We start from the raw sequence: 22,634 nt of genomic DNA on the forward strand, positions 1-22,634 counted from the left end.
CACATCTTCGTTGAGTGGCGCAGAATCGTCGCTTCGACTAGTTAATGGATGGCGTAGTGTTCAGTTGAAGCGGATCGGCAGAATTTGCAGCCATGTACGGAGTTCCTGGAGCGGAAGAGGGCCCGCTTGCTGCTTTGTTTGTGGGCATTCCGTCGTCGCTTATGCGTGATATGAGCTTATTGGATGCATTTTCGGCGCTTCCATAGTTCCCGTGATTGTTTGTTGTAGGACTTGGAGATGTGGTTTCGTGCCTCCAGAGGGGAGGAAGCCCTGCGAGTTCCGGAAGCCGTCGTTCCCCGAAATTTCGTTGAGGCTGTCCATATTGCTGCACTGTAGAATAAGCCGCATGCTGGCTTCCAAAAGGTATCTGTTGACGCACCAGAAAAATCGAAGAGTGAGGAGAAAGTGGCAAAGGAGTTACGCAACCAAACAGGCGATGCACAGCATGCACTGCATACAGCGGACACAAGGTTGCATACTGCGGACGCAAGGTTTATGTACTCACTTGCCGTCCAGGCTCGACATACACCACTTGCTCTTTCCTGTAGCTTTTCAGGACCGGTATAATTCGCTCAATGACAAGAACTTTTGGAACTTCCACGATTTTTTCCTTGATTGCGTACCGGGGGACTTCAACCACCTTATCCACGTACTGAAACGTAGACACAGACTATACCGAATACTACTTCAAATCATTACATTTTGGGTCATTTGTATTACATAAGGCATCAGCAAGAAATGATAACCTTTTATGGAGGTACAGTGACGCATGAGCTTGGGTCAGGCTCCCTAAGGCTTCACGCAAGCCCGCCAGCTATTTTCTCACTTTTATTTCCGGAACTTCCACGATCTTGTCAATGTAGACGGGTTTTTTGACGTATTTTATAACTTCCCTCTTCACTGGTTTCATGACTCGCACAATCTTCTCCTCGGGGACCTCCCGTGGCACTTCCACCACCTTTTCAACATAATAGACCTGAGGCACTTCGATATATCTATTTTCGACGCGTTCCTTCACGATCTCGCGAACTCTCTCCTATAGTTTCACATTCACAGTGACACGAGGTTCTTCGCATAAGCGCGGTTTCACGTGCCACCTTGCAGAGGATGTTCGCGTGGACATTGTCCGTCAGGGTCCCGCACCTCTACTATGGGTTGCAGCACGGTAGCACCAGGCGGTGGATTCCCTTGGACACCACTACGGCCTGGTGAAACCTTTAATGGTGTTCGAGCCATGCGATCTTCGGGCTTCATTATCGCGTGTCGAAGCTTGCACCTACGGTCAATCTGGAGGTCGTAATGCTCTTCAGCACCTTGCTGATGATGAGGATCATTAATAGCGCGCTGAAAATTTTGGCCCCTACGAAATGAGTTGGGGAGGCTTAGTGCTTTGCCGTGTCTGTACTACGGCTCGACGCGTTGAGCAGACGGTCAGAGTACACGCCACCGCTCGCATTGCGGCACTGGGGAAGGCAGACTTAAGCACGACCTTCTCCAAAATGATGAAGTTGTTGGTATTTTGTTACTTTGTAGAAGAAGGCCTAGGGTGTTTGGCGATTTCGCGGTGATTGTCTCACACGAGACCGCTGCCGATCATGCGTCTAGTCCACCAACACTGGAGCAGCCGCCACGACGGAGAGAGCTTAAAAATAATAAAACAATAAACTGCAAATATATTGAATTGCACAGAGTGATAATGAGTTGCACAATAAGATGCAGCTAGGTGGACACGAGGCCCTCCCTGGGTCCTACATGTCCGGCGAGTTGCAGGCGACGACGGTTGACTCCGCCCGCACAATAAACGAGGGTTGCACGTGGGTTGCACGTGGGGCTGCAGTCACTAGCAGCCCTTCAATATTTCTTTCTAAGATCATTACTGCTATAAATTCGTATGAAGGATTTGCTTTAAGAGGTTACGCTGTTCCGCTCAGCAGCTGCACAGACGTCGGTGAGCGCTCAGCATTCGGACATCAGCATGCGTGTTGATCTCCACCAGGTGATCAAACTCTGATAATTTTCGGCTGGCATTAATATTTCTGGCGGTTGTGTCTTCGACCTGCCGAATCGCAAGGACATATTTCGCCGGTAATAAGGTAAAACTCCGGCAGTTCAGGCCAACAAAGTTCGCATATTCAAAGCTGAGATTCAAGCTGCGGAGACCCACCCAACTGAGCCGCGCCCTCTGGAATTTCAAAAAAATACCAGCATCAAGCACCTTGTCTGTGTATCCCACCGAAGCTACGTTCCTCAGCGCAACTTGTGGCCGGTCAAGCAGTAGGAAGAGGTGCGCAAGAAACCAGATGAAAGCCCGAGTGCCAGCCGGGCGCTTCCATCGTATAACACGTTGCTGTAAAGCATGCCGAGGACGTAGCTTTTACTGGTGATCGTAGAAGGTAGGGCAAATGCAGGGTCAAACGGGCCCTGGAAGGCCGGATGTACCGAGACGCTGGAATGGTCCGCCTATAGACCTTTTCCCAAGTAGACCGTACAACAACAACAGACTCGGATGCACTCGAGGTAGTTGTATGCCAACTCCTGTGGCTTCCCTTGGGAATCAGTATGGGAGTGCAGTAACTCCGCCGCAGGAGGCCTTTGGAACTCACTCGGTCCACCAAACGGAGCTCTCTGCATCAGAGTCGCCTTCTTGGGAGCGCGTGGGACCGCCAATGAGTTCGGCACCTGACCGTTTGTTGGGACCTCCCATAGTTGGTAGGCCCAACGCGGCAGGCGAGTCGCGAAGTACTAGGGAGTGGGTAAGCATCTGCCAGCAATGTTTTCTGTCGCCAACGCACTCATACGCCATCAGACCGTGTTGATTCTTTCGAAACAATTGTCATTGATTGTCAAAGGAGCATCTCAAGCTGTTTTGTTGCGGCTTCAGCTTGAAGTCACTGCCTACCAACCTGTTGACGTCGTCACCAGGACTGTGGAAGTGCCTGTTACTCGAACAGTTGATGTGTATGTCCCAAAGCCAGTCGTCCGAGAAAAAGTAGTCGAAGTGCCCAAACTGGTTCCCAAATACATTGAAAAAGTGAGTCATTGCTTTCACTGGCTGCGCAGTCCTATTGCCTAGCAGCTTGTAGCATCTTTGACCATCGGTGGGAAAAGCCCTCAGATCGTACTTTCTAGCCTCTGTGGCTATGCAGCCATGAAAAAAGCATACTTTCCTAGATATCAATTCAAACTGCGCGGCGAAAGATGTGACTGTGATGGGTTTTTTCACGGTTGGACGCTATCAGATCGTGGAAGTCCCTCAAATTGAATGGGTAGAGAGAGTCGTTGAAGTTCCCGAGGTAATGTACAATACCAAAATAGTCCCTAAAGTTGAAATTCGAGAGAACATAGTGGAGAAGCCGGTATTTTGCCAGAAATGGGTTGAAAAGATCGTGGAGGTGTCAGTTGTGGAAGAAGTCATTCGCTACCGGACCATCCATGAACCCGAAGAAATTATTAAGTATGCGTAACTTTGTAACCTAGATAGTGACAAAACGATGCAGAGCCTCGGCTAAATAGATAAAAAGATTGACAGAGCCACATTCAAGGCGCCAGGCATGCGGCTGGTTTTGCGTCTCCAGTTTGTGTTTTGTTGTGTGACGGTTGCGGCCATTGCAAATGTTTGAAAGCTCCTGAATTTCTCAGTTATTCACAGTGCACCGTTAATTCGTTGTATGGCAGCTGCTCCTGTACCGCTTAATTGGAAGTGAACAGTGGTGCATTCAGTGCCTCCTCTCCACTTTTTTGCTATAGGTACATCCCTAATGGGCACGAAGAAGAAGAGTGGAGAGGCTCTCCGATTCTAACTATCCCACCTCACCAGACACCTGAACTGCCACCTAAATGGGGAGGAACTCCCCAACCTTCTCCCCGGCATCCCTTGGTCAAAGCTGCATTGCAGCGATCAGAGTAGCTCGCGGAAGCGTGCTTTTGGTTTATGACGCAAGGCAGCACGGGCTAGCGTGCAATTGAAGCAGCCCCAGTGGTTTTGTTCGTGCTGCTCTTGGAAGCTGCTGTTTTCTGTGGGCATCACAGAAATGATGTTTGCCTAGAGTCTTCCTGAATTCCTAGTGACACAATGTCGAAGGGAGATGCTGAAATGACCACGTAACGTCTACAGCACAGCATACAAGGGCAAATGTGCGAAGGTGAAAGACTGCCAGCTGCCCACAATGAGCAACGACTACTAAAACTGTCTCAGATACGTCCTAAGTGGTCGTTCTGGACAGCGTTTCCATGGCATCAGAAACAGTCGCGCTTCAGCCTCCAGTAAATATCGCATTTGGCGTTACTGTAGTGGGGGATTTAATCGGCACGAGCAATCCACTTATCGGAAACCAATTGCGCTCCTTTCGCATTTGGTTGCAAGTTGGAGTGCACATATGGTGAACTCCATGCAGTAGATTGAGGGATGGCCTGTGCTCACATAGATGAGTTCGGGGAATGGAATATGAGAACAGTAGAACAGTAGCGGTGGTCTTCATATGTTTTGGCGCATTTTAATGCTCTTTCTGGTTTCGTAACTCATCGCATCCTCGCAGAGAAGCAACTGTTCTCTCAATTTCTTTTGGAGAAAAGTGCTTTGTAGGCAGTATATATATTTTGGGGGCTTTTGTACTGTCTCACGCTTGATGCATTGAATGTCTTTGCGTGGAGTGTTCCAGGAGTTTATGTAGTAGGAGGCGATAGTATCACAGGTAGCCTTCATTTCAAAGCATCAGCGGATGCAAAAGGATTACATTTTAGAGCCAGCTACCTCACCTCGTACCGTATTTCAGCCGATCAACCCTTACAGACGTAGTATCTTGACACCGTAAGACTGTAACACCACATTTCACGGAGTAAAGGTAGGAGGCAACGTCTCCCCCGCTAATTTTCCATTTCCAGTGCAAAATTTTGAATTACGTACCACATGTGCTCTTCTGAGACAAGCGCTTATGAGGAGTCGCGAATTGAAGTGCGCCCAAGGCCTATGTTGGGCCCAGCAGGGTCCTTATATTGCTGCATGTATTGGACAAGATAACAGTGGTGGAAAAAGCTTAGCTGCCAAAAATTTTGATTTTGCTCTAGAAAACACAGCTGCGACGACTTGCCGTTAGCGTGGGCCTTACCAGACTGCTGGCAAATTACCCAGGTGAAAGAGATGTCATCTTCAAAGAATGAGCGAAATGTTGAATCTGAGACAGGAGCACTGTCTAGACACTAAACGCCTGATTGCTACCCGTTCTTGTGGACGAGATATACCCCAAGTTACCCGTCAAAGTTGGCGTTGCTTGCCGAACCACATTACAATTTTTCCGCAAGTTTCAAAGATAAAGTTAGGAGCCGGTAATATTGCAAGCAGAATGGCAGCGAAAAGAAATAATTATGTAAATTGTTCTGAGAAGTTCGTAAGCTCTCCTTACCCTTCGAAGGGCCCTGAACTCCAGGCTGTTCTCCCAATTTCAGGCTCCAGCGTTTATACTTGATGGTGCCCCGCGATATGATGTCTACACGCATATTCAGTAATAACCAATGTAAATAGCCTGCATGTATTTTTGGAGGGGCTGCAGAATGCATAGAGGTCTCGAGAGGTCCAGTGGCGTCGGCTCCAATCGGGCGAGCCCTTCTACAGAAAGCCGTCAGTGTGAGGCTTTGTTCATAGCACAGCATCAGCTGTGAGAATCAGTGCCTTATATAGCCTTTTTTTCTAGTGAGGTTATGCTTATGAGCTTGTGATCGATGCGGTTAAGTTCTCTTAGGGTCACACTGAGAGTGCTGACCAACAATGGTTTGCCCGCTCTGGCCCAGTCCAAACACGAAAAGTCGAAGGCATCTCACTGAGCAAAATTCTTAACAGTACAGCAATGTGGTTCTTTTCAAATGCTGAAGCGCAGCAAACGGTGAATGAAGACGAGCCACCGTCGTCACCGTCTTCTGAGTCGGACGCTCAAGACGACCTGTACAAGCCAGATGAGCCGACACCTGAGCAGAGCTTCTCGCCCTGGAATTTTTGGGGGCAGTTGGCTGCGGGGACGCAAGCGCAGCTAGATGCGGAGAGTGCCAGCTCCATGGACGAAAATGAGCAGGACGGAGGTGGTCAGCCATTGCATTTGTCTTCTATCAATTCACAAAATGGCCGTGAAGAGGATACTGCTCCGACAGTACGTGAAAGTAGTGATGATAACCAGCCTACTTCGGGGTGGAGCCTTTGGGGTCAGCTCACGCAAAACACTGAAAATTCAACGCCAACGCATGAGATCCCTCCAGAGGAAGAGGCAGCAACTGCTAGCCCGAATGAAACAGTGAAGCACACACCGTCAAAGGAACCAAGCGCGCACGATAGTGAGTCTGCTTCTGGTATGTTTGTTTGGAACTTCTTCGGTGGTGCCACCTCCTGGGTCAGCGACAGCAAGCCTGAAACCCCGCTCTCAGAAGAACCAGTTCACCACAGTCCGAGAACAAGCCGCGAAGCCGGGGAGAAGGTAGATGGAAATGAAAATAAAAAGGATAGTAACAGCCATGTTGTTGACCTTCCCGAGCAAGCTCCTGTGATAGACGATGAGCTCATGTCTGGTCAGGACCCACCGAAACATACGGGGACGATCGCCTCCGTAGGTGAATCAAACGAACTTCCATTCATGGGAGAAGTTGCATCTAATGGCAACAATAAAGACAGTAATGCCTCAAAGAAGAAGACCAATTCTCAGTTGCACTCCACAAATGGAAGTAACGCACCGGATAGCATGGACGAATTTGGAGGGGACCTGACAAAGAGCCTGCCCTCCAGCAAATTACGGATTGGTAACGAAGCATCTGAAAAGAAGCAGGAGACTGAAGGAGACACAAACTTCTCTACAGTAATGAATGAGGATTTGAATACGACAGGCCTTGCGGGAACAGAGCCGAAGCTCATGCCACCTGTAAACCGAGGTATGGTGCACATGGAGCCGTCAAGCATTTTGAGTTCAGAAACTTTATCGCACCAAACGCAGCTGGCCTCAAATCTCGGAGACAGTAATTTTCTAGGGGATCGGAGACCCATGGATGGAGCCCCCATGCAAGCTTCCGAATCCCCCTTGGCGAAACTGCTGACAGGCAGGTTGTCTAAGCAATATACTTTCGTCGAACGAAAGCTCCCCGACGGCACCGAAATTATAGTCAGGAACGACGAAATTGGCGCTCCAAAAGTCAAGCCCAAGCTTCCCGGTGGAGCAGGGCTTCTCGCGCCCCCTCGTACAAGTGGAACTGATAACCTACATGCAGCAGCAAACCAGAAAGGCCTTTCGTCAAGAAGCAGCCTAGGCACACAGCTGCAGCAACAAGCCGAGGAAACTCACGCAAACAAACAGAGTGCCTCTCTTTCGCTTTCAACTATAGACCAACCAAAGACTTCAGAACTTCGCAACATGACGAAAACAACGGAAAACACCAGCAGCAAGAATGCAGTTTTGACCGTGACAGGACTCCCAGAGATTGAGGACGATTTATTCATGGACCATGCGCCGCAGCAGGGGCCGAAGGCAGAAGAAAGTACACCTGAAGAAGCAGCAAACCTGGGTCGTTCGCGTCAGCAACGGGAAAATGTCCCACATCCAACAGGAGAAGAACACATGCAAGACCCGACATGCGACAGCATACTGAAAATGAATGCCGAAGATAAGAAAACCCAGACGGTTGCAATTCACGTACGAAAAGCAGCAGATCATATACCCCGAAGTGCAGGCGACTCGATCACACCACCATCACCTCTAATGATTCTAACGCCAAAAGGCCCTCCTCTACTTCACACAAAAGGACACGGACCAACCAGACCACGCCCCCCTCTGCCCAAGGTGGCTGGCGTGAAGGGTGTTCCTCCTGTGAAGGCGAAGGCTGGTGAAGCTGGGGGGGATGTGGAGGTTGGTGAGGGGAAGAGGGGCGAGGCGGTGGTTGGGGAAGAAGGAGCGTCAGGGAAGGAGAGTGAGGATGGCGTGGAGGCAGGCGCTACGGGAAAGCGGGCACCTGTTTTGAAGGCGGTTGGGGCGAAGGGCGTTGCTCCTGCGGCTGTGCCGAAGGCGGTTGGCGTGAAGGGTGTTCCTCCTGTGAAGGCGAAGGCTGGTGAGGCTGTGGGGAATGTGGAGGTTGGTGAGGGGTAGAGGGGAGAGGCGGTGGTTGGGGAAGAAGGAGCGTCAGGGAAGGAGAGTGAGGATGGCGTGGAGGCAGGCGCTGCGGGAAAGCGGGCACCTATTTTGAAGGCGGTTGGGGCGAAGGGCGTTGCTCCTGCGGCTGTGCCGAAGGCGGTTGGCGTGAAGGGTGTTCCTCCTGTGAAGGCGAAGGCTGGTGAGGCTGCGGGGAATGTGGAGGTTGGTGAGGGGAAGAGGGGAGAGGCGGTGGTTGGGGAAGAAGGAGCGTCAGGGAAGGAGAGTGAGGATGGCGTGGACGCAGGCGCTGCGGGAGGGCGGCCACCTGTTTTGAAGGCGGTTGGGGCGAAAGGCGTTGCTCCTGCGGCTGTGCTGAAGGCGGTTGGCGTGAAGGGTGTTCCTCCTGTGAAGGCGAAGGCTGCTGACGCTGGGAGGCAAGTGGAGGTTGGTGAGGGGAAGAGGGGAGAGGCGGTGGTTGGGGAAGAAGGAGCGTCAGGGAAGGAGAGTGAGATTGGCGTGGAGGCAGGCGCTGCGGGAAAGCGGGCACCTATTTTGAAGGCGGTTGGGGCGAAAGGCGTTGCTCCTGCGGCTGTGCCGAAGGCGGTTGGCGTGAAGGGTGTTCCTCCTGTGAAGGCGAAGGCTGCTGACGCTGGGAGGCATGTGGAGGTTGGTGAGGGGAGGAGGGGAGAGGCGATGGTTGGGGACGAAGGAGCGTCAGGGAAGGAGAGTGAAGATGGCGTGGAGGCACGCGCTGCGGGAAGGCGGCCACCTGTTTTGAAGGCGGTTGGGGCGAAAGGCGTTGCTCCTGCGGCTGTGCCGAAGGCGGTTGGCGTGAAAGGTGTTCCTCCTGTGAAGGCGAAGGCTGCTGATGCTGGGAGGCAAGTGGAGGTTGGTGAGGGGAAGAGGGGAGAGGCGGTGGTTGGGGAAGAGGGAGCGTCAGGGAAGGAGAGTGAGGATGGCGTGGAGGCAGGCGCTGCGGGAAAGCGGGCACCTGTTTTGAAGGCGGTTGGGGCGAAGGGCGTTGCTCCTGCGGCTGTGCCGAAGGCGGTTGGCGTGAAGGGTCTTCCTCCTGTGAAGGCGAAGGCTGGTGAGGCTGGGGGGAATGTGGAGGTTGGTGAGGGGAAGAGGGGAGAGGCGGTGGTTGGGGAAGAAGGAGCGTCAGGGAAGGAGAGTGAGGATGGCGTGGAGGCAGGCGCTGCGGGAGGGCGGCCACCTGTTTTGAAGGCGGTTGGGGCGAAAGGCGTTGCTCCTGCGGCTGTGCTGAAGGCGGTTGGCGTGAAGGGTGTTCCTCCTGTGAAGGCGAAGGCTGCTGACGCTGGGAGGCAAGTGGAGGTTGGTGAGGGGTAGAGGGGAGAGGCGGTGGTTGGGGAAGAAGGAGCGTCAGGGAAGGAGAGTGAGATTGGCGTGGAGGCAGGCGCTGCGGGAAAGCGGGCACCTATTTTGAAGGCGGTTGGGGCGAAAGGCGTTGCTCCTGCGGCTGTGCCGAAGGCGGTTGGCGTGAAGGGTGTTCCTCCTGTGAAGGCGAAGGCTGGTGAGGCTGTGGGGAATGTGGAGGTTGGTGAGGGGAAGAGGGGAGAGGCGGTGGTTGGGGAAGAAGGAGCGTCAGGGAAGGAGAGTGAGGATGGCGTGGAGGCAGGCGCTGCGGGAAAGCGGGCACCTATTTTGAAGGCGGTTGGGGCGAAGGGCGTTGCTCCTGCGGCTGTGCCGAAGGCGGTTGGCGTGAAGGGTCTTCCTCCTGTGAAGGCGAAGGCTGGTGAAGCTGGGGGGCATGTGGAGGTTGGGGAGGGGAAGAGGGGAGAGGCGGTGGTTGGGGAAGAAGGAGCGTCAGGGAAGGAGAGTGAGGATGGCGTGGAGGCAGGCGCTGCGGGAAAGCGGGCACCTGTTTTGAAGGCGGTTGGGGCGAAGGGCGTTGCTCCTGCGGCTGTGCTGAAGGCGGTTGGCGTGAAGGGTGTTCCTCCTGTGAAGGCGGAGGCTGCTGACGCTGGGAGGCAAGTGGAGGTTGGTGAGGGGTAGAGGGGAGAGGCGGTGGTTGGGGAAGAGGGAGCGTCAGGGAAGGAGAGTGAGGATGGCGTGGAGGCAGGCGCTGCGGGAGGGCGGCCACCTGTTTTGAAGGCGGTTGGGGCGAAAGGCGTTGCTCCTGCGGCTGTGCCGAAGGCGGTTGGCGTGAAGGGTGTTCCTCCTGTGAAGGCGAAGGCTGGTGAAGCTGGGGGGAATGTGGAGGTTGGTGAGGGGAGGAGGGGAGAGGCGGTGTTTGGGGACGAAGGAGCGTCAGGGAAGGAGAGTGAGGATGGCGTGGAGGCAGGCGCTGCGGGAAAGCGGGCACCTGTTTTGAAGGCGGTTGGGGCGAAAGGCGTTGCTCCTGCGGCTGTGCCGAAGGCGGTTGGCGTGAAGGGTGTTCCTCCTGTGAAGGCGAAGGCTGGTGAAGCTGGGGGAAATGTGGAGGTTGGGGAGGGGAAGAGGGGAGAGGCGGTGGTTGGGGACGAAGGAGCGTCAGGGAAGGAGAGTGAGGTTGGCGTGGAGGCAGGCGCTGCGGGAAAGCGGCCACCTGTTGTGAAGGCGGTTGGGGCGAAGGGCGTTGCTCCTGCGGCTGTGCCGAAGGCGGTTGGCGTGATGGGTCTTCCTCCTGTGAAGGCGAAGGCTGGTGAGGCTGCGGGGCATGTGGAGGTTGGTGAGGGGAAGAGGGGAGAGGCGGTGGTTGGGGAAGAGGGAGCGTCAGGGAAGGAGAGTGAGGATGGCGTGGAGGCAGGCGCTGCGGGAAAGCGGGCACCTGTTTTGAAGGCGGTTGGGGCGAAAGGCGTTGCTCCTGCGGCTGTGCCGAAGGCGGTTGGCGTGAAGGGTGTTCCTCCTGTGAAGGCGAAGGCTGGTGAAGCTGGGGGGAATGTGGAGGTTGGGGAGGGGAGGAGGGGAGAGGCGGTGGTTGGGGACGAAGGAGCGTCAGGGAAGGAGAGTGAGGATGGCGTGCAGGCAGGCGCTGCGGGAAAGCGGCCACCTGTTTTGAAGGCGGTTGGGGCGAAGGGCGTTGCTCCTGCGGCTGTGCCGAAGGCGGTTGGCGTGAAGGGTCTTCCTCCTGTGAAGGCGAAGGCTGCGAGGCTGCGGGGAATGTGGAGGTTGGTGAGGGGAAGAGGGAAGAGGCGATGGTTGGGGAAGAGGGAGCGTCAGGGAAGGAGAGTGAGGATGGCGTGGAGGCAGGCGCTGCGGGAAAGCGGGCACCTACTTTGAAGGCGGTTGGGGCGAAGGGCGTTGCTCCTGCGGCTGTGCCGAAGGCGGTTGGCGTGAAGGGTGTTCCTCCTGTGAAGGCGAAGGCTGGTGAAGCTGGGGGGGATGTGGAGGTTGGGGAGGGGAAGAGGGGCGAGGCGGTGGTTGGGGAAGAAGGAGCGTCAGGGAAGGAGAGTGAGGATGGCGTGCAGGCAGGCGCTGCGGGAAAGCAGCCACCTGTTTTGAAGGCGTTTGGGGCGAAGGGCGTTGTTCCTGCGGCTGTGCCGAAGGCGGTTGGCGTGAAGGGTGTTCCTCCTGTGAAGGCGAAGGCTGGTGAGGCTGCGGGGAATGTGGAGGTTGGTGAGGGGAAGAGGGGAGAGGCGATGGTTGGGGAAGAAGGAGCGTCAGGGAAGGAGAGTGAGGATGGCGTGGAGGCAGGCGCTGCGGGAAAGCGGCCACCTGTTTTGAAGGCGGTTGGGGCGAAGGGCGTTGCTCCTGCGGCTGTGCCGAAGGCGGTTGGCGTGAAGGGTCTTCCTCCTGTGAAGGCGAAGGCTGGTGATGCTGGGAGGCATGTGGAGGTTGGTGAGGGGAAGAGGGAAGAGGCGGTGGTTGGGGAAGAAGGAGCGTCAGGGAAGGAGAGTGAGGATGGCGTGGAGGCAGGCGCTGCGGGAAAGCGGGCACCTACTTTGAAGGCGGTTGGGGCGAAGGGCGTTGCTCCTGCGGCTGTGCCGAAGGCGGTTGGCGTGAAGGGTGTTCCTCCTGTGAAGGCGAAGGCTGGTGAAGCTGGGGGGGATGTGGAGGTTGGGGAGGGGAAGAGGGGCGAGGCGGTGGTTGGGGAAGAAGGAGCGTCAGGGAAGGAGAGTGAGGATGGCGTGCAGGCAGGCGCTGCGGGAAAGCAGCCACCTGTTTTGAAGGCGTTTGGGGCGAAGGGCGTTGTTCCTGCGGCTGTGCCGAAGGCGGTTGGCGTGAAGGGTCTTCCTCCTGTGAAGGCGAAGGCTGGTGAGGCTGCGGGGAATGTGGAGGTTGGTGAGGGGTAGAGGGGAGAGGCGGTGGTTGGGGAAGAAGGAGCGTCAGGGAAGGAGAGTGAGGATGGCGTGGAGGCAGGCGCTGCGGGAAAGCGGCCACCTATTTTGAAGGCGGTTGGGGCGAAGGGCGTTGCTCCTGCGGCTGTGCAGAAGGCGGTTGGCGTGAAGGGTGTTCCTCCTGTGAAGGCGAAGGCTGGTGAAGCTGTGGGAGATGTGGAGGTTGGGGAGGGGAAGAGGGGCGAGGCGGTGGTTGGGGACGAAGGAGCGTCAGGGAAGGAGAGTGAGGTTGGCGTGGAGGCAGGCGCTGCGGGAAAGCGGCCACCTGTTGTGAAGGCGGTTGGGGCGAAGGGCGTTGCTCCTGCGGCTGTGCCGAAGGCGGTTGGCGTGATGGGTCTTCCTCCTGTGAAGGCGAAGGCTGGTGAGGCTGCGGGGCATGTGGAGGTTGGGGAGGGGAAGAGGGGAGAGGCGGTGGTTGGGGACGAAGGAGCGTCAGGGAAGGAGAGTGAGGATGGCGTGGAGGCAGGCGCTGCGGGAAAGCGGCCACCTGTTTTGAAGGCGGTTGCGGCGAAGGGCGTTGCTCCTTCGGCTGTGCCGAAGGCGGTTGGCGTGAAGGGTCTTCCTCCTGTGAAGGCGAAGGCTGGTGAAGCTGGGGGGGACGCGGAGGTTGCTGGGGTGTGGTTGTTTTTTTGTTTGGTCTAATGGAGTTAGATCTCTTCCTTTGTGACATTTGGTTCTTCTTTGCTTCGGCCGCAATTGTGTAGGCGCAGATTCTTTTTTTTCCTACTTGCGTGGGTCGATTCAAACTAGTTTGTTGTTTTTGTGTCAACTGCATCAATGTAGTGTGTATGGAAAAAGCGCATGCTACCAAGGTTTTTGTTTTTGAGTTTGATGCATTGTTCGCCGCTTTGTTGTTGCGAGTTCAGGTATTCCAGTTTTAATTTCAGGAGAACCATTGAAATCTGTTGGCCTAGACCTTCGCAACGAGCTTTCGCACTCACCCAATTCATCTGCACGATTTTGCGAAAGAAAGGAGCAGAACAGTAGATTTGTGGCTGGAGGCACATTAGGACCCAAAAGCCTTGTGAAGCTGTCTGCAGCTTTGCTGTCGAGAGCCTCGAACGTTCAGGCAAAAAGCAATATGCTTCCCCAAACGAGCGACGGTAATGTTCCAGTTCAAACCATGAGAACGCTTCCGAGTAAAGTAAACCAAACGGGTGAATTGCATATCAATCCAAGACTTGTCACATCGCGGGTCGATGCAAGCGTGAACCAAAACACCCCCAGAGAGTGGGTTTTCACTTCTACTGCATTCGACACTGAGCTTATGGCATGTCAGACCCCGGATTATATTCTGACAGGTAGCATATTCTACAGCTTGGGTCCAAAGGCGGCTATCCAGTGTATATCTGGCCTTCGCAAAACCCCGCAAACGCAACTTCCTTCAGAAGTAAAGCAGCATATCAACACACCCTCTGGCTTTGAGAAAATAAAGGGGTTGTACGACTCTCCAACAGATCTTATACCGTGGGACAGCAGCCTCAGGACTTCGGCGAGCACTAGCTGCACACAGATTTGCAAGCTTCCACCGGCGCAGTATGCCACAGCTGTAACCGTGTGGAGCGAGCTAGTGCTTTATCAGAAGAGCCAAATTATTGTGATTGTTGAGTCTCACAACAAAAGTAAGGCTTCATCGACTTTCACGCTCGCTACTAAAAGACTACCGGAAGTTGTATGCCTTGCAGTGGATGCCAAAGTCACTTGATTTCGTTCTGCAGATGTCCATGTAATTTGTTGTATTTTGCAGGCATAGCCCGAATTGCGCCCTCTTTATTGGCTGGATTCGCATACCTTTCTGGGTTTGCCATCAACGAGCAGATGCGCTTTATCAAAAGCGTCAGTAGAATATATGATGTAAGCACAAGAAACACATACTGAAATTCATCACCAGCTCTCTTTATATTCCTAAGGGGGTTCCCTTTGTCCCATTCTGTTTATGTTTTGAAACATTTAAGTCTACTTGTCGTGCGCTACAGGCTCTAGCTTCGTGGACCACGGTCGTGTCGCCTGGGAAAGGCGAAAAGTGTGTGTGCCTGTGGAGATGGATCATTGGGTTTAACCCCAATGGCCAAGCGCGGGATATATCTCTCTCGGGATGCCTTCTAAGTGAAGCGCCTTCTGCAGAAGAAGGCGTTTTAAAGATCGTTGCTCTATGTGTAGAAAGTAAGAAAGAAATCTTGCTATATCTCATAAGCACGCGCTGGGTTTAAGAAAATCGTTGTTGGCCAGGCCTAGCGCAGCAGGCTTGCCACAAATATGTGGTATTGACTATCTTCTGTTTTCTCGTAGGCGCTTTATCCGACAAATTCAATCCAGAGATTCTTGGTATCACAGGGGTTTCTTCAAAGCAGCTTCAAGAATCACTGCTGCACAGCGGACAGCTTGAGCATAAAAATAAGAACAAAGAGGCACTGTCAGTTGTCAAAGAGCAGCTGAAAGCAGCTCTAGAATGCGACTTACTGGAGGTATGTGACTAATTGACCTGTTTGTTTCACAGGCCGTGTGCTTCTTCAACGCTGTTGAGAATCCACACACCTTTAAGTGTTCTTCTATTGTACATGCTTTTTACTTTTTTTTTACTTCTGCAGGCTGCTTACGCCATTCGCATTTGTTTGGCCTACTGGGTTTTCTGTAGAGGAACCTATCTCAGGTCAGAAGACTTCGATGCTGCTGAAGTATTTCTTGGTTCACCGAAAGGAAGACTCCATTTGCTCTTTGAAAGGTCTCCAGAGTGCCATGAGGACTTGGTGCGGCAGCTTCGCAACACTCTTTATGACACCGTCTTCCACTACGTGGTACAGCTTGGCAACAAATCTATACAGGTCAGTAGGATTCTGTGTATTGAGGCCCCATAGCAAAAGTTATTTTCAGTCTGCTATTTGGAATAAACTACCTTCCTCTTATTTTCCTTACGGATGGTCTTCAGCGCTCTTTTCAATCACTTGTACCCCATGACGCTTACACGAGGCAGAGCAAAGTTCTAAATGTTGTGATTGAAGGTACGCGGACTTCGAATACCCACAAAGAAACCCACACAGAGACGTAATTGAGCTGTTGGCTCCATGAATTTCTGCCATTTTTACGGTTCTGTCTTTTTGATGTGCGCAGAGTCATCGTTTCACGCAAACACGGAAGGGCAACTGTCGTTCACCGGCCTCTCATGCCAGGCAATGCAGGTAATTTGTCCGAATTTCCATCGCATCACTACCGGCACATTTTTCTTGAGTTCGTTAGTAAAGATGCAGCACAGAAGAGTGTCGGGATCATTCAAGGCATTTTCAGGTTGCAAGTACGTTGGTGGCTCTCTGCAGGTGTTGCAAGTAGCTACTGCGTTCCGCAGCCTCCACAACCTTCAGCGTGTCTTCGAGGCGGACCATGTGATTGTGCCGCCGTACTTGAACTCTATACGGCAAAAGCCTCATGCTCAGCTGCTGGTGCAGTTCTTGTTCTCGAGGAATGGAGGCCTAATACCTTTCCTTGCGCACTCCCCTATAAATATGGAAGGTGTGGAAAGCCTCGTGCGTTTGTCGTTGCCTTAACGGATAAGCAGTTTGTGTGTCTTCGAGTTCACCGAGCAACTTTAATGTGCGTACGATGCAGACGCCTCACGGTGGTTAACGTGGATTAGAAAGAAGCCATTCGCTCAAAAAATAATTGATGAGGCCCCCAACGGCTCTTTAATCGTTGACTGGCTAGGCCAATGGTTTACAACGGGCTTAAGAGAGCTCACGAAAGCCTCTTGGATTGCAAGCGGAGCCACGCTTCATCTTATTGAAGGCCTGCTTCGTTCCGTAAGTGGCTTTAAGTGCACTGATTCGTCTCATACGGTTCTCACCTACTGGAAAGGGCACTTCACAGCCCACGTACACAACAACAGAAAATATCAGGCGTATGCCTTTCTGAAATGCTTGAATTGCAGGCAACGGCGACAAGAATGTGTAGTCGCATTCCCTTTTACAGCTCTGCACGTCGATTGCTAAATGCTGCCAAGGATTCTCTAGCATTTGGACTTCTTGAAAGACCAGTATTAGTAGTGGACTCATCAGACACATGTATGTTCAGCCATCGGAAGCTATACACACACACAGACACACACACAGACACACACACACACACACACACACACACACACACACAGACACACACACACACACACACGCACACACACACAAACCACCACCGGATTTGGGCATTCACGTGAGTCTGTCATCTGCAGGGTTGACGAGGTGGTTGCATGGAGAACTAAACAGAGTTGAGGAGTGGCAAAGGTGAGCCAGCTTAACAATGACATGAATGCGCGGTTGCTTTCCACAAAGACTACCATAAGAGCCATATGCCACCGACGTTATGCTATGCAAGTGCTTCTCAGTTTCGGCTTCCCTGTTGTGGCACGCTTGGAGGACCTGCCAAAATACTGCCCTCGATTGTTTGGGGCAACGGCGTTCAAAAGTAAGGAAGAAACAATGCGCGTGCTTCAGAAATACGTCGACAACAACGACTTCATCTCTGGGAGAGCCCTTCTCTTCTGCAGAAGTACAGCATACAACTCCCTCTATGCATTTGAATTAGCGGCCAAGTCTATTGAGCAAGAACGCGAATCTAAAATACAAAACCTTGGTTTCCAGTGGGAGACGTTGCAGCTCTGGAAGGCCAAGTTACAGAATGGGAAGGGGAACCAGAAAACGCATAACTCTGGAACGCCGGGCATTTCACGCTCTGGCATGTATCCTCGATTGACTACGAAGATCCAGTTGGCCAACATAGAACCAGCAGCTTCACAGGTGCAGATTGCTAGTTCTGGAACCGTAGAGAGTAATGATAGCAGACGGAAAAGTGGGAAAGACAGTGCATCTTGCGAGACAGGCGGCAGTCTTGTTAACGAAATAGACAGCCCAAGTGCACATATTCGTGCCTGGCCGTCGTGCGTTGCTCTCCTGGGAGGAGGAAAACAGCCTGGCAAACCACAGCCTCTCTCCAGCCTCTCCATGGATGTTGCCCCATCTCCTTCTACTTTTCCCCATCGCGACGCGGTCACTAGCTCTTCTGAAGGACTCACAAAGAAAAATTTGGCGTGGAGCAGTGCTCCTTTAACTAGGTTTTCCTCTTCTGGAAAGGGTTCCAGCGAAACGCTGCAAGCGCATTTCGAAAGGGAATCGGTAGGTCCTGCACTAGACACGAATTCGGAGAGCAAAATCGTCGGTGTCAGATGCGTCGACGCATTTTCCAAGTGTCAACCACGAGCCGTGGTACCTCCAAAGAAGCATCAAGAGTCTGATGCTATGGTGCGTTTTGGGAATTGCGAAGGAGTTACTCTTGAGAAGGAGAATACGATGTGTAAGATACTTCAAGAACGGGAACTACTAAGCAATGCACCTGACGTTGATGAGACACCTGCGCACTGCGGAAGTAGCCACCTCGAGAGTCTTAGACAGAATCCTTGTCTTACTCAAGAGGTCGGCATGAATCAGCAAAATTGCAAACCGGATATTGGCAATCTGCCCGCATCTGTAGCTTTTGCTTGTGACATTGCGGCCACTACTTCGTCTTATTGCACAAATTCTGGGAGCAAGAGCTCTGTTGCAGCCTTTAGAACTAACTGTAGTGTGGCAAGAGGGGCAACAGGACAGACAGAAGTTGACGAGGCGTCCGGCACGGACAACACATGTAGGACTAGCTGGGGCCATCACGCCTGCAGGTTTGCCTGAAAGAGTTGCCCGTCATAATTAACCTGACAGCTCTTAGTTTCACAAGATGAAAGTTACGTCAGATTACTGTTTGTGATTTGTCCCTCAGCAACAACTGCGAGGATTCGAGCAATGTGGCGCACGGATAAGAATGACCGAGCATGGCGAGGGCTGGTGGTCCTACCAAAGACTGGGGAATCGGACCTCCAAAATAGCCAGACAAAAACTGAATGCTCGGCAGAAGGTGAATATGCACATTCAGATGTTAACAGATAGTTAGCTTTCATGGTCAGCAGGCAAGAGGGCCTTGTCAACATGAAGCTTGACAACGAAGGCAATCAGCATCTAGCTGAAGCAGCTGCTTCATAGATACGGTAAAGCCATTTGCCTCAGTAGCACTGCAGCCTCACAGGCGAGTCGCTTGGTCACAGCAGCTTGATGCTGTTTGAAATAGTTTTGGGGAGAGCACTTCCGGTGGGGCTGGAGGGACTCTGGCTTGGTCTTGTGCGGGAATCCGTCCCGAAAACGGGATGCGATAGTTTTCGTGTAGAGTATGAAATATTTTAGCATTGGGCTTCTGTACATATTCAGCGACAAACACTGCGACCCGCTACAGCTTCCAACATGTGATTCACGGGCGTGGGCTTTCCGCCCCCTCAGTTTACTAGTCGTGCGACTTCTTACATGCACTATCTTCGAAATTTGCTGTTCACAACCAACGCCCAAGGGCTTGCAGTGCTATGGCGCTGCTATCCCTTGTTTTGGGGAAGTGCTTGCACACGCTGAACTGAACTTATTTCTACTATTGGAGGGCATTTATTGCAGGGAATCCTAGATTCGCATTGGCACAATGGGATGGCCGCGTGAACTTAGTTTTGCTGTGGAGCTATGTGACCTTGTGGAGGCGACTACACCATATGGAGTCCCCTCCCCAATGCTGATGTCTGAGAGGTCGAAGAGACGCCGCTATGAAGATCTGGCTGCCACAAACTATTCATTCGTTTAAGCATCTTTCCCTTTTACGTGGGCAAGAGCTACCCGGAAACGATTGATTAGATGGTCCGCAGTCTCACAAGGTGTCGAATCTTCGTTTGTGTTCCAACCAACTGTGCAACTGACGACCGATTTTAAGGGCTTCAGCATGGAAGAAATTCACGAAATAGAAAGTTCTTGCATAGCGTAGATGCATTCCAATGGTGGATTGACTTATCCTTAATGACACATGGGCCGCTCACCGTTGCTCCGAGTGTATTCAAAGATCTTATGACGCAAGAAAGCTTAATCTTCTTCACAGACCGATTTTCTTGCAGTAGAGTTCGATATATTCAACCAACCCCTGTGCTCAACTGCTTTCAGGTCAAATACTGTTGCAGAAGCGTTCATGAAGAGACCCTGTAGCGAGCGTTCTGAATCACGGTGTAGACTTGGCATTAGCCATATGGAAAATCGAGGGGTGTTCTATGTTGTGTCACACCAACTAACATCTAAACTGAGCTTCCATCCCATATCAGAAATATACTTCAATGTCGAATATTAAGTGTCGCTCCTCGTGAAATGGTGCGTAAGTCCAATGACAGTGCCGCCGACCCCCAGAAGCATGCGCCCTTCCAGCTGCAATCGTCACACAGTTTCTTGCGAGAGAGACTTTCTGCTGCCGGTACCGCAACATATTTTCTTGTATATGCAGAGTGCAGAGCAATTGACCGATTGTTTTGGAAGAAGGTGACGTCCTGTGCTCCCACATCTCGTCCATTGGTCAGCTGCTCGCTTGGCTGCTCAAGCGTAGTTCTCCAGGGCTTTTGTTTCACTCTATACCCAAACCTCTCGTTTGACGCTCTTTTGCAAGATCAAAACTGACGCCGTCTTTGAATGCAGCGAGCCCATGAAAAACCGACGGCTGCAGGATTCGAACCTGCGCGGGCAGAGCCCAGTGGATTTCGAGTCCACCTCCTTAACCACTCGGACAAACCGCCATATGGGGCGTGGGGGATTAACAATTACTTGTGCATAAGTTATGTCTGTTCGGTAAGCAGCTAGCAGGGTTACTTTAGGAGATAAGGACCAAGCTACCCGATGGCAGAGAAAGAACCACACCCGGGTGCAATGCCTCGCATTCCCAGCTCGTCGGCTCCCCAAGAAGCGCAGGGTTTAGTTAAAACGAGCGGCGTGGTCAAGGCTGTAAGCCTGTCCCCAAATGTTCAGGGATTACAGCAACACCAAGGAAGACCACAAACAGTCCAGGCCTACGCCACCAGAGGCACTCGACCGGGAATTTCTCCTCAAAGGGAGGCCAGACTCCCTCCCTCGATTTTCTCAGGCAACTGCTATCGTTCTTTACCTTTATACGCCGCGTCACCTCCCTCGAGATTTCCACAATTGCAACGAACGACCGGCGCCATTCACCCTATTCATGTATCAAGCTGTGCCAGTGCTTCTCCAGCGGCTAGTGTCGATGCTAATCGGCAGATTTTGAAGTTATGCAATCCTGGAGCATCAGATCAAAGAACAGAACATGCTCACCCGGTACGGCTCCAAAACAGCCACCCGCAACTACAGCCTTGGGGGCCCAACGTCTTATACGCCAGCTCATCGGCCGCGCGCCCGGTGGCACTTCTGGTTGCTGCTTCGAAGCCTGGCGCTCCTCCTCTGCCTGTCAAGATCAAAGCGAATCCATCTGGGCAGTATGCAGCACAAGTAGCAGACAAGCCGCAGCACTTCCAGTCGTTGCAGAAATTCCGGGAGGCCGCTTCTTCACTTCCGTACGAACCTAACGAGAGGGTCCCGGCGAGTCAGCGCAGCCTGGCGAATCACATCAATAGCAGGGACACGCAGTCCTTTCCTACGCCGGTGTTCATTGCAGCTGCATCACATGGGAGAGCTGCAGATTCTCCCGGCCTGCTTTCAAACGCCGTTTCCTGCGAGGGTGACACCCAGCGTTCAAATTCAAGGAGGCTTGATGAAGGGCCTGTCTCTTGTTGTGGCTTGAGTTTGCAGCCCTTAAGCATCACTCAACTATTCTCAGGTAAGATGTAGGCCTTTGCTTCACTATTCATTTTTTCTACTACTCATTCTGGTAGCACTTTTGCCGTCCTTTCCTTTCTGCTCATGCTCCTTGTAGTAGTTGGAAGAGCATTAAGTAGCTCATGGAATAACTCAGGAGTTACGCTCCTAGGCTTCGGCTATATTTCGCCGCTTCATTCGCTCAGACGTACCACAGCCGCTATCCAGGGCGACTCAATCAATAGAAGTGGATAGCCGTTCCGCGATTCGCCTACTTCAGGATGCTGAAGACGATGCTGCAGCTGTAGTTTTGACGGCACAGGAGAAGTCCCGAGCTCTGCGGGAGCGAGCGAGGGCAGAGGCGGAAGCAGAAGGCGAGTGGCTTCGAAATGATATGGAGAAATTACTCGAAACGATTGTTCAGAAAGTACGGAACGCCTTTCACATTTATACAAAATTCACATGATTAAGCACTCTGGAAGGGTGCTGGTTTGGCTGTGCCGGTCTTAGGGTGAAAGTAGGTGGTGATGGAAGCCCTGTTTTGTGTGTATCTAGAATAAGATTGAACGCGAAGGGATGCGAAAGCTTCATGCTCAAAGGGAGGCGGAGACGAATGCTATCCTTGCAAGGGACAAGCAAGAAAATCTTGCGGGAACCGTTAGCATGGTTGTTGGTACGTTTTCTCCCTTCCGCGCCCTTTGAGCGAGAGCAACTGTGCAGTGAATATGCAATTATGACAGCGTCAGCCCGTGAAATCTCCAATTTTCCGCGTGAAAAGTTGTTTTAGCAAGAGTGGCGTGTGTTGCCTTCCAAAGTGACTAAGCACACGAGTACTGCCTTGGGAGCACTGATTATTCTCAGACTTGACACTGAAGGTCGACGTGCAGTGCCCCGTCGAGGCAATCAAGCTTTTCTGCCCTCCTGAGAGACTTCTAACATTCAGGAAAAAGTCTCCTTTTCAGCATCACCCGAGCGGCGAACTGCTACTAAAAGCAGAAGATTACATAACGTGGGATGAAGAAGGCCGTGCACTTCTCGCTAGAGATGCCCTCCGTCACCGACAGAGTTTTGGGTCATTCTGGACAAAGCATCAAAGCAAAGTGCACTCGTCAGTACGCCCGGCTCTGCTGCTAAAAACTCCCCATTTTGACGATCCCTTAGACAGGGACATCAACCGCCGTTTGCCCAGCTCCTGGAAGCCCGAAGCGGATACGGATTTCCAACCCTTTCAGCTCCCTGCCTTTGCGGCATCGTCACCCAGCAGTGCACCGAGTGAGGACAAGCAAGATCCGGACTCGATTGAAGGTGGCCCTCCCGGAGCATCCACCGAGTAGGGACAAGGGTTGGGGAGCTAGACCCAAAAGTACCACTTGGTAGATAAATAAGGGAGCAGTGGTGTAGTTAGCACGAGGGAACTAGTCAACGCTGGAGTTGATTTTTCATAGACTGTGTCTCACTCCGCGGATCGGAATTCCGCATCTCTGTACGTGGAGCCGCTTTTCTTGAGAGGCCAGCATAGGCATCGGCGCTCTTATGAACATCGCTTTCAAGTTGTTTAATGGATCCATGTCTGAGAC

At 52.6% G+C, this 22,634-nt stretch overlaps 4 protein-coding genes across 4 annotated transcripts; 3 read left to right on the top strand and 1 right to left on the bottom strand.

Annotated features, from left to right (window-relative positions):
• Positions 1-37: 37 nt before the first annotated feature.
• Positions 38-1,254, bottom strand: ETH_00000445 (Chromosome II, complete genome, related; the record flags this gene model as incomplete). The annotated part of the gene is made up of 4 exons (XM_013380757.1): positions 38-367; positions 506-652; positions 827-1,036; positions 1,144-1,254. 4 exons carry the CDS (start codon positions 1,252-1,254, stop codon positions 38-40), a joined length of 798 nt encoding a protein of 265 aa, XP_013236211.1.
• Positions 1,255-2,402: 1,148 nt separating this feature from the next.
• ETH_00000450 (inner membrane complex associated protein 4, putative) lies at positions 2,403-3,907 on the top strand (the record flags this gene model as incomplete). Its single annotated transcript, XM_013380758.1, has 4 exons — positions 2,403-2,753; positions 2,882-3,031; positions 3,240-3,454; positions 3,748-3,907. 4 exons carry the CDS (start codon positions 2,403-2,405, stop codon positions 3,905-3,907), a joined length of 876 nt encoding a protein of 291 aa, XP_013236212.1.
• A 1,933-nt stretch (positions 3,908-5,840) lies between these two features.
• Positions 5,841-18,333, top strand: ETH_00000455 (GA28568, related; the record flags this gene model as incomplete). The annotated part of the gene is given in 19 exon segments (XM_013380759.1): positions 5,841-8,100; positions 8,179-9,432; positions 9,511-10,098; positions 10,147-11,043; positions 11,139-12,313; positions 12,329-12,956; positions 13,240-13,995; positions 14,121-14,227; positions 14,350-14,536; positions 14,663-14,838; positions 14,962-15,195; positions 15,300-15,372; positions 15,482-15,549; positions 15,685-15,877; positions 15,974-16,164; positions 16,293-16,425; positions 16,590-16,641; positions 16,743-18,037; positions 18,167-18,333. The coding sequence occupies 19 exon segments, from the start codon at positions 5,841-5,843 to the stop codon at positions 18,331-18,333; spliced, it is 10,434 nt and encodes a 3,477-aa protein (XP_013236213.1).
• A 1,797-nt stretch (positions 18,334-20,130) lies between these two features.
• On the top strand, positions 20,131-22,391 carry ETH_00000460 (uncharacterized protein; the record flags this gene model as incomplete). Its single annotated transcript, XM_013380760.1, has 4 exons — positions 20,131-21,079; positions 21,264-21,484; positions 21,613-21,730; positions 21,919-22,391. 4 exons carry the CDS (start codon positions 20,131-20,133, stop codon positions 22,389-22,391), a joined length of 1,761 nt encoding a protein of 586 aa, XP_013236214.1.
• Positions 22,392-22,634: the final 243 nt, after the last annotated feature.

The sequence above is a fragment of the Eimeria tenella genome, genomic scaffold (genome assembly GCF_000499545.2).
Source record: "Eimeria tenella Houghton genomic scaffold, Eth_scaff86, whole genome shotgun sequence".
NCBI classification, from domain to species: Eukaryota; Apicomplexa; class Conoidasida; order Eucoccidiorida; family Eimeriidae; genus Eimeria; species Eimeria tenella.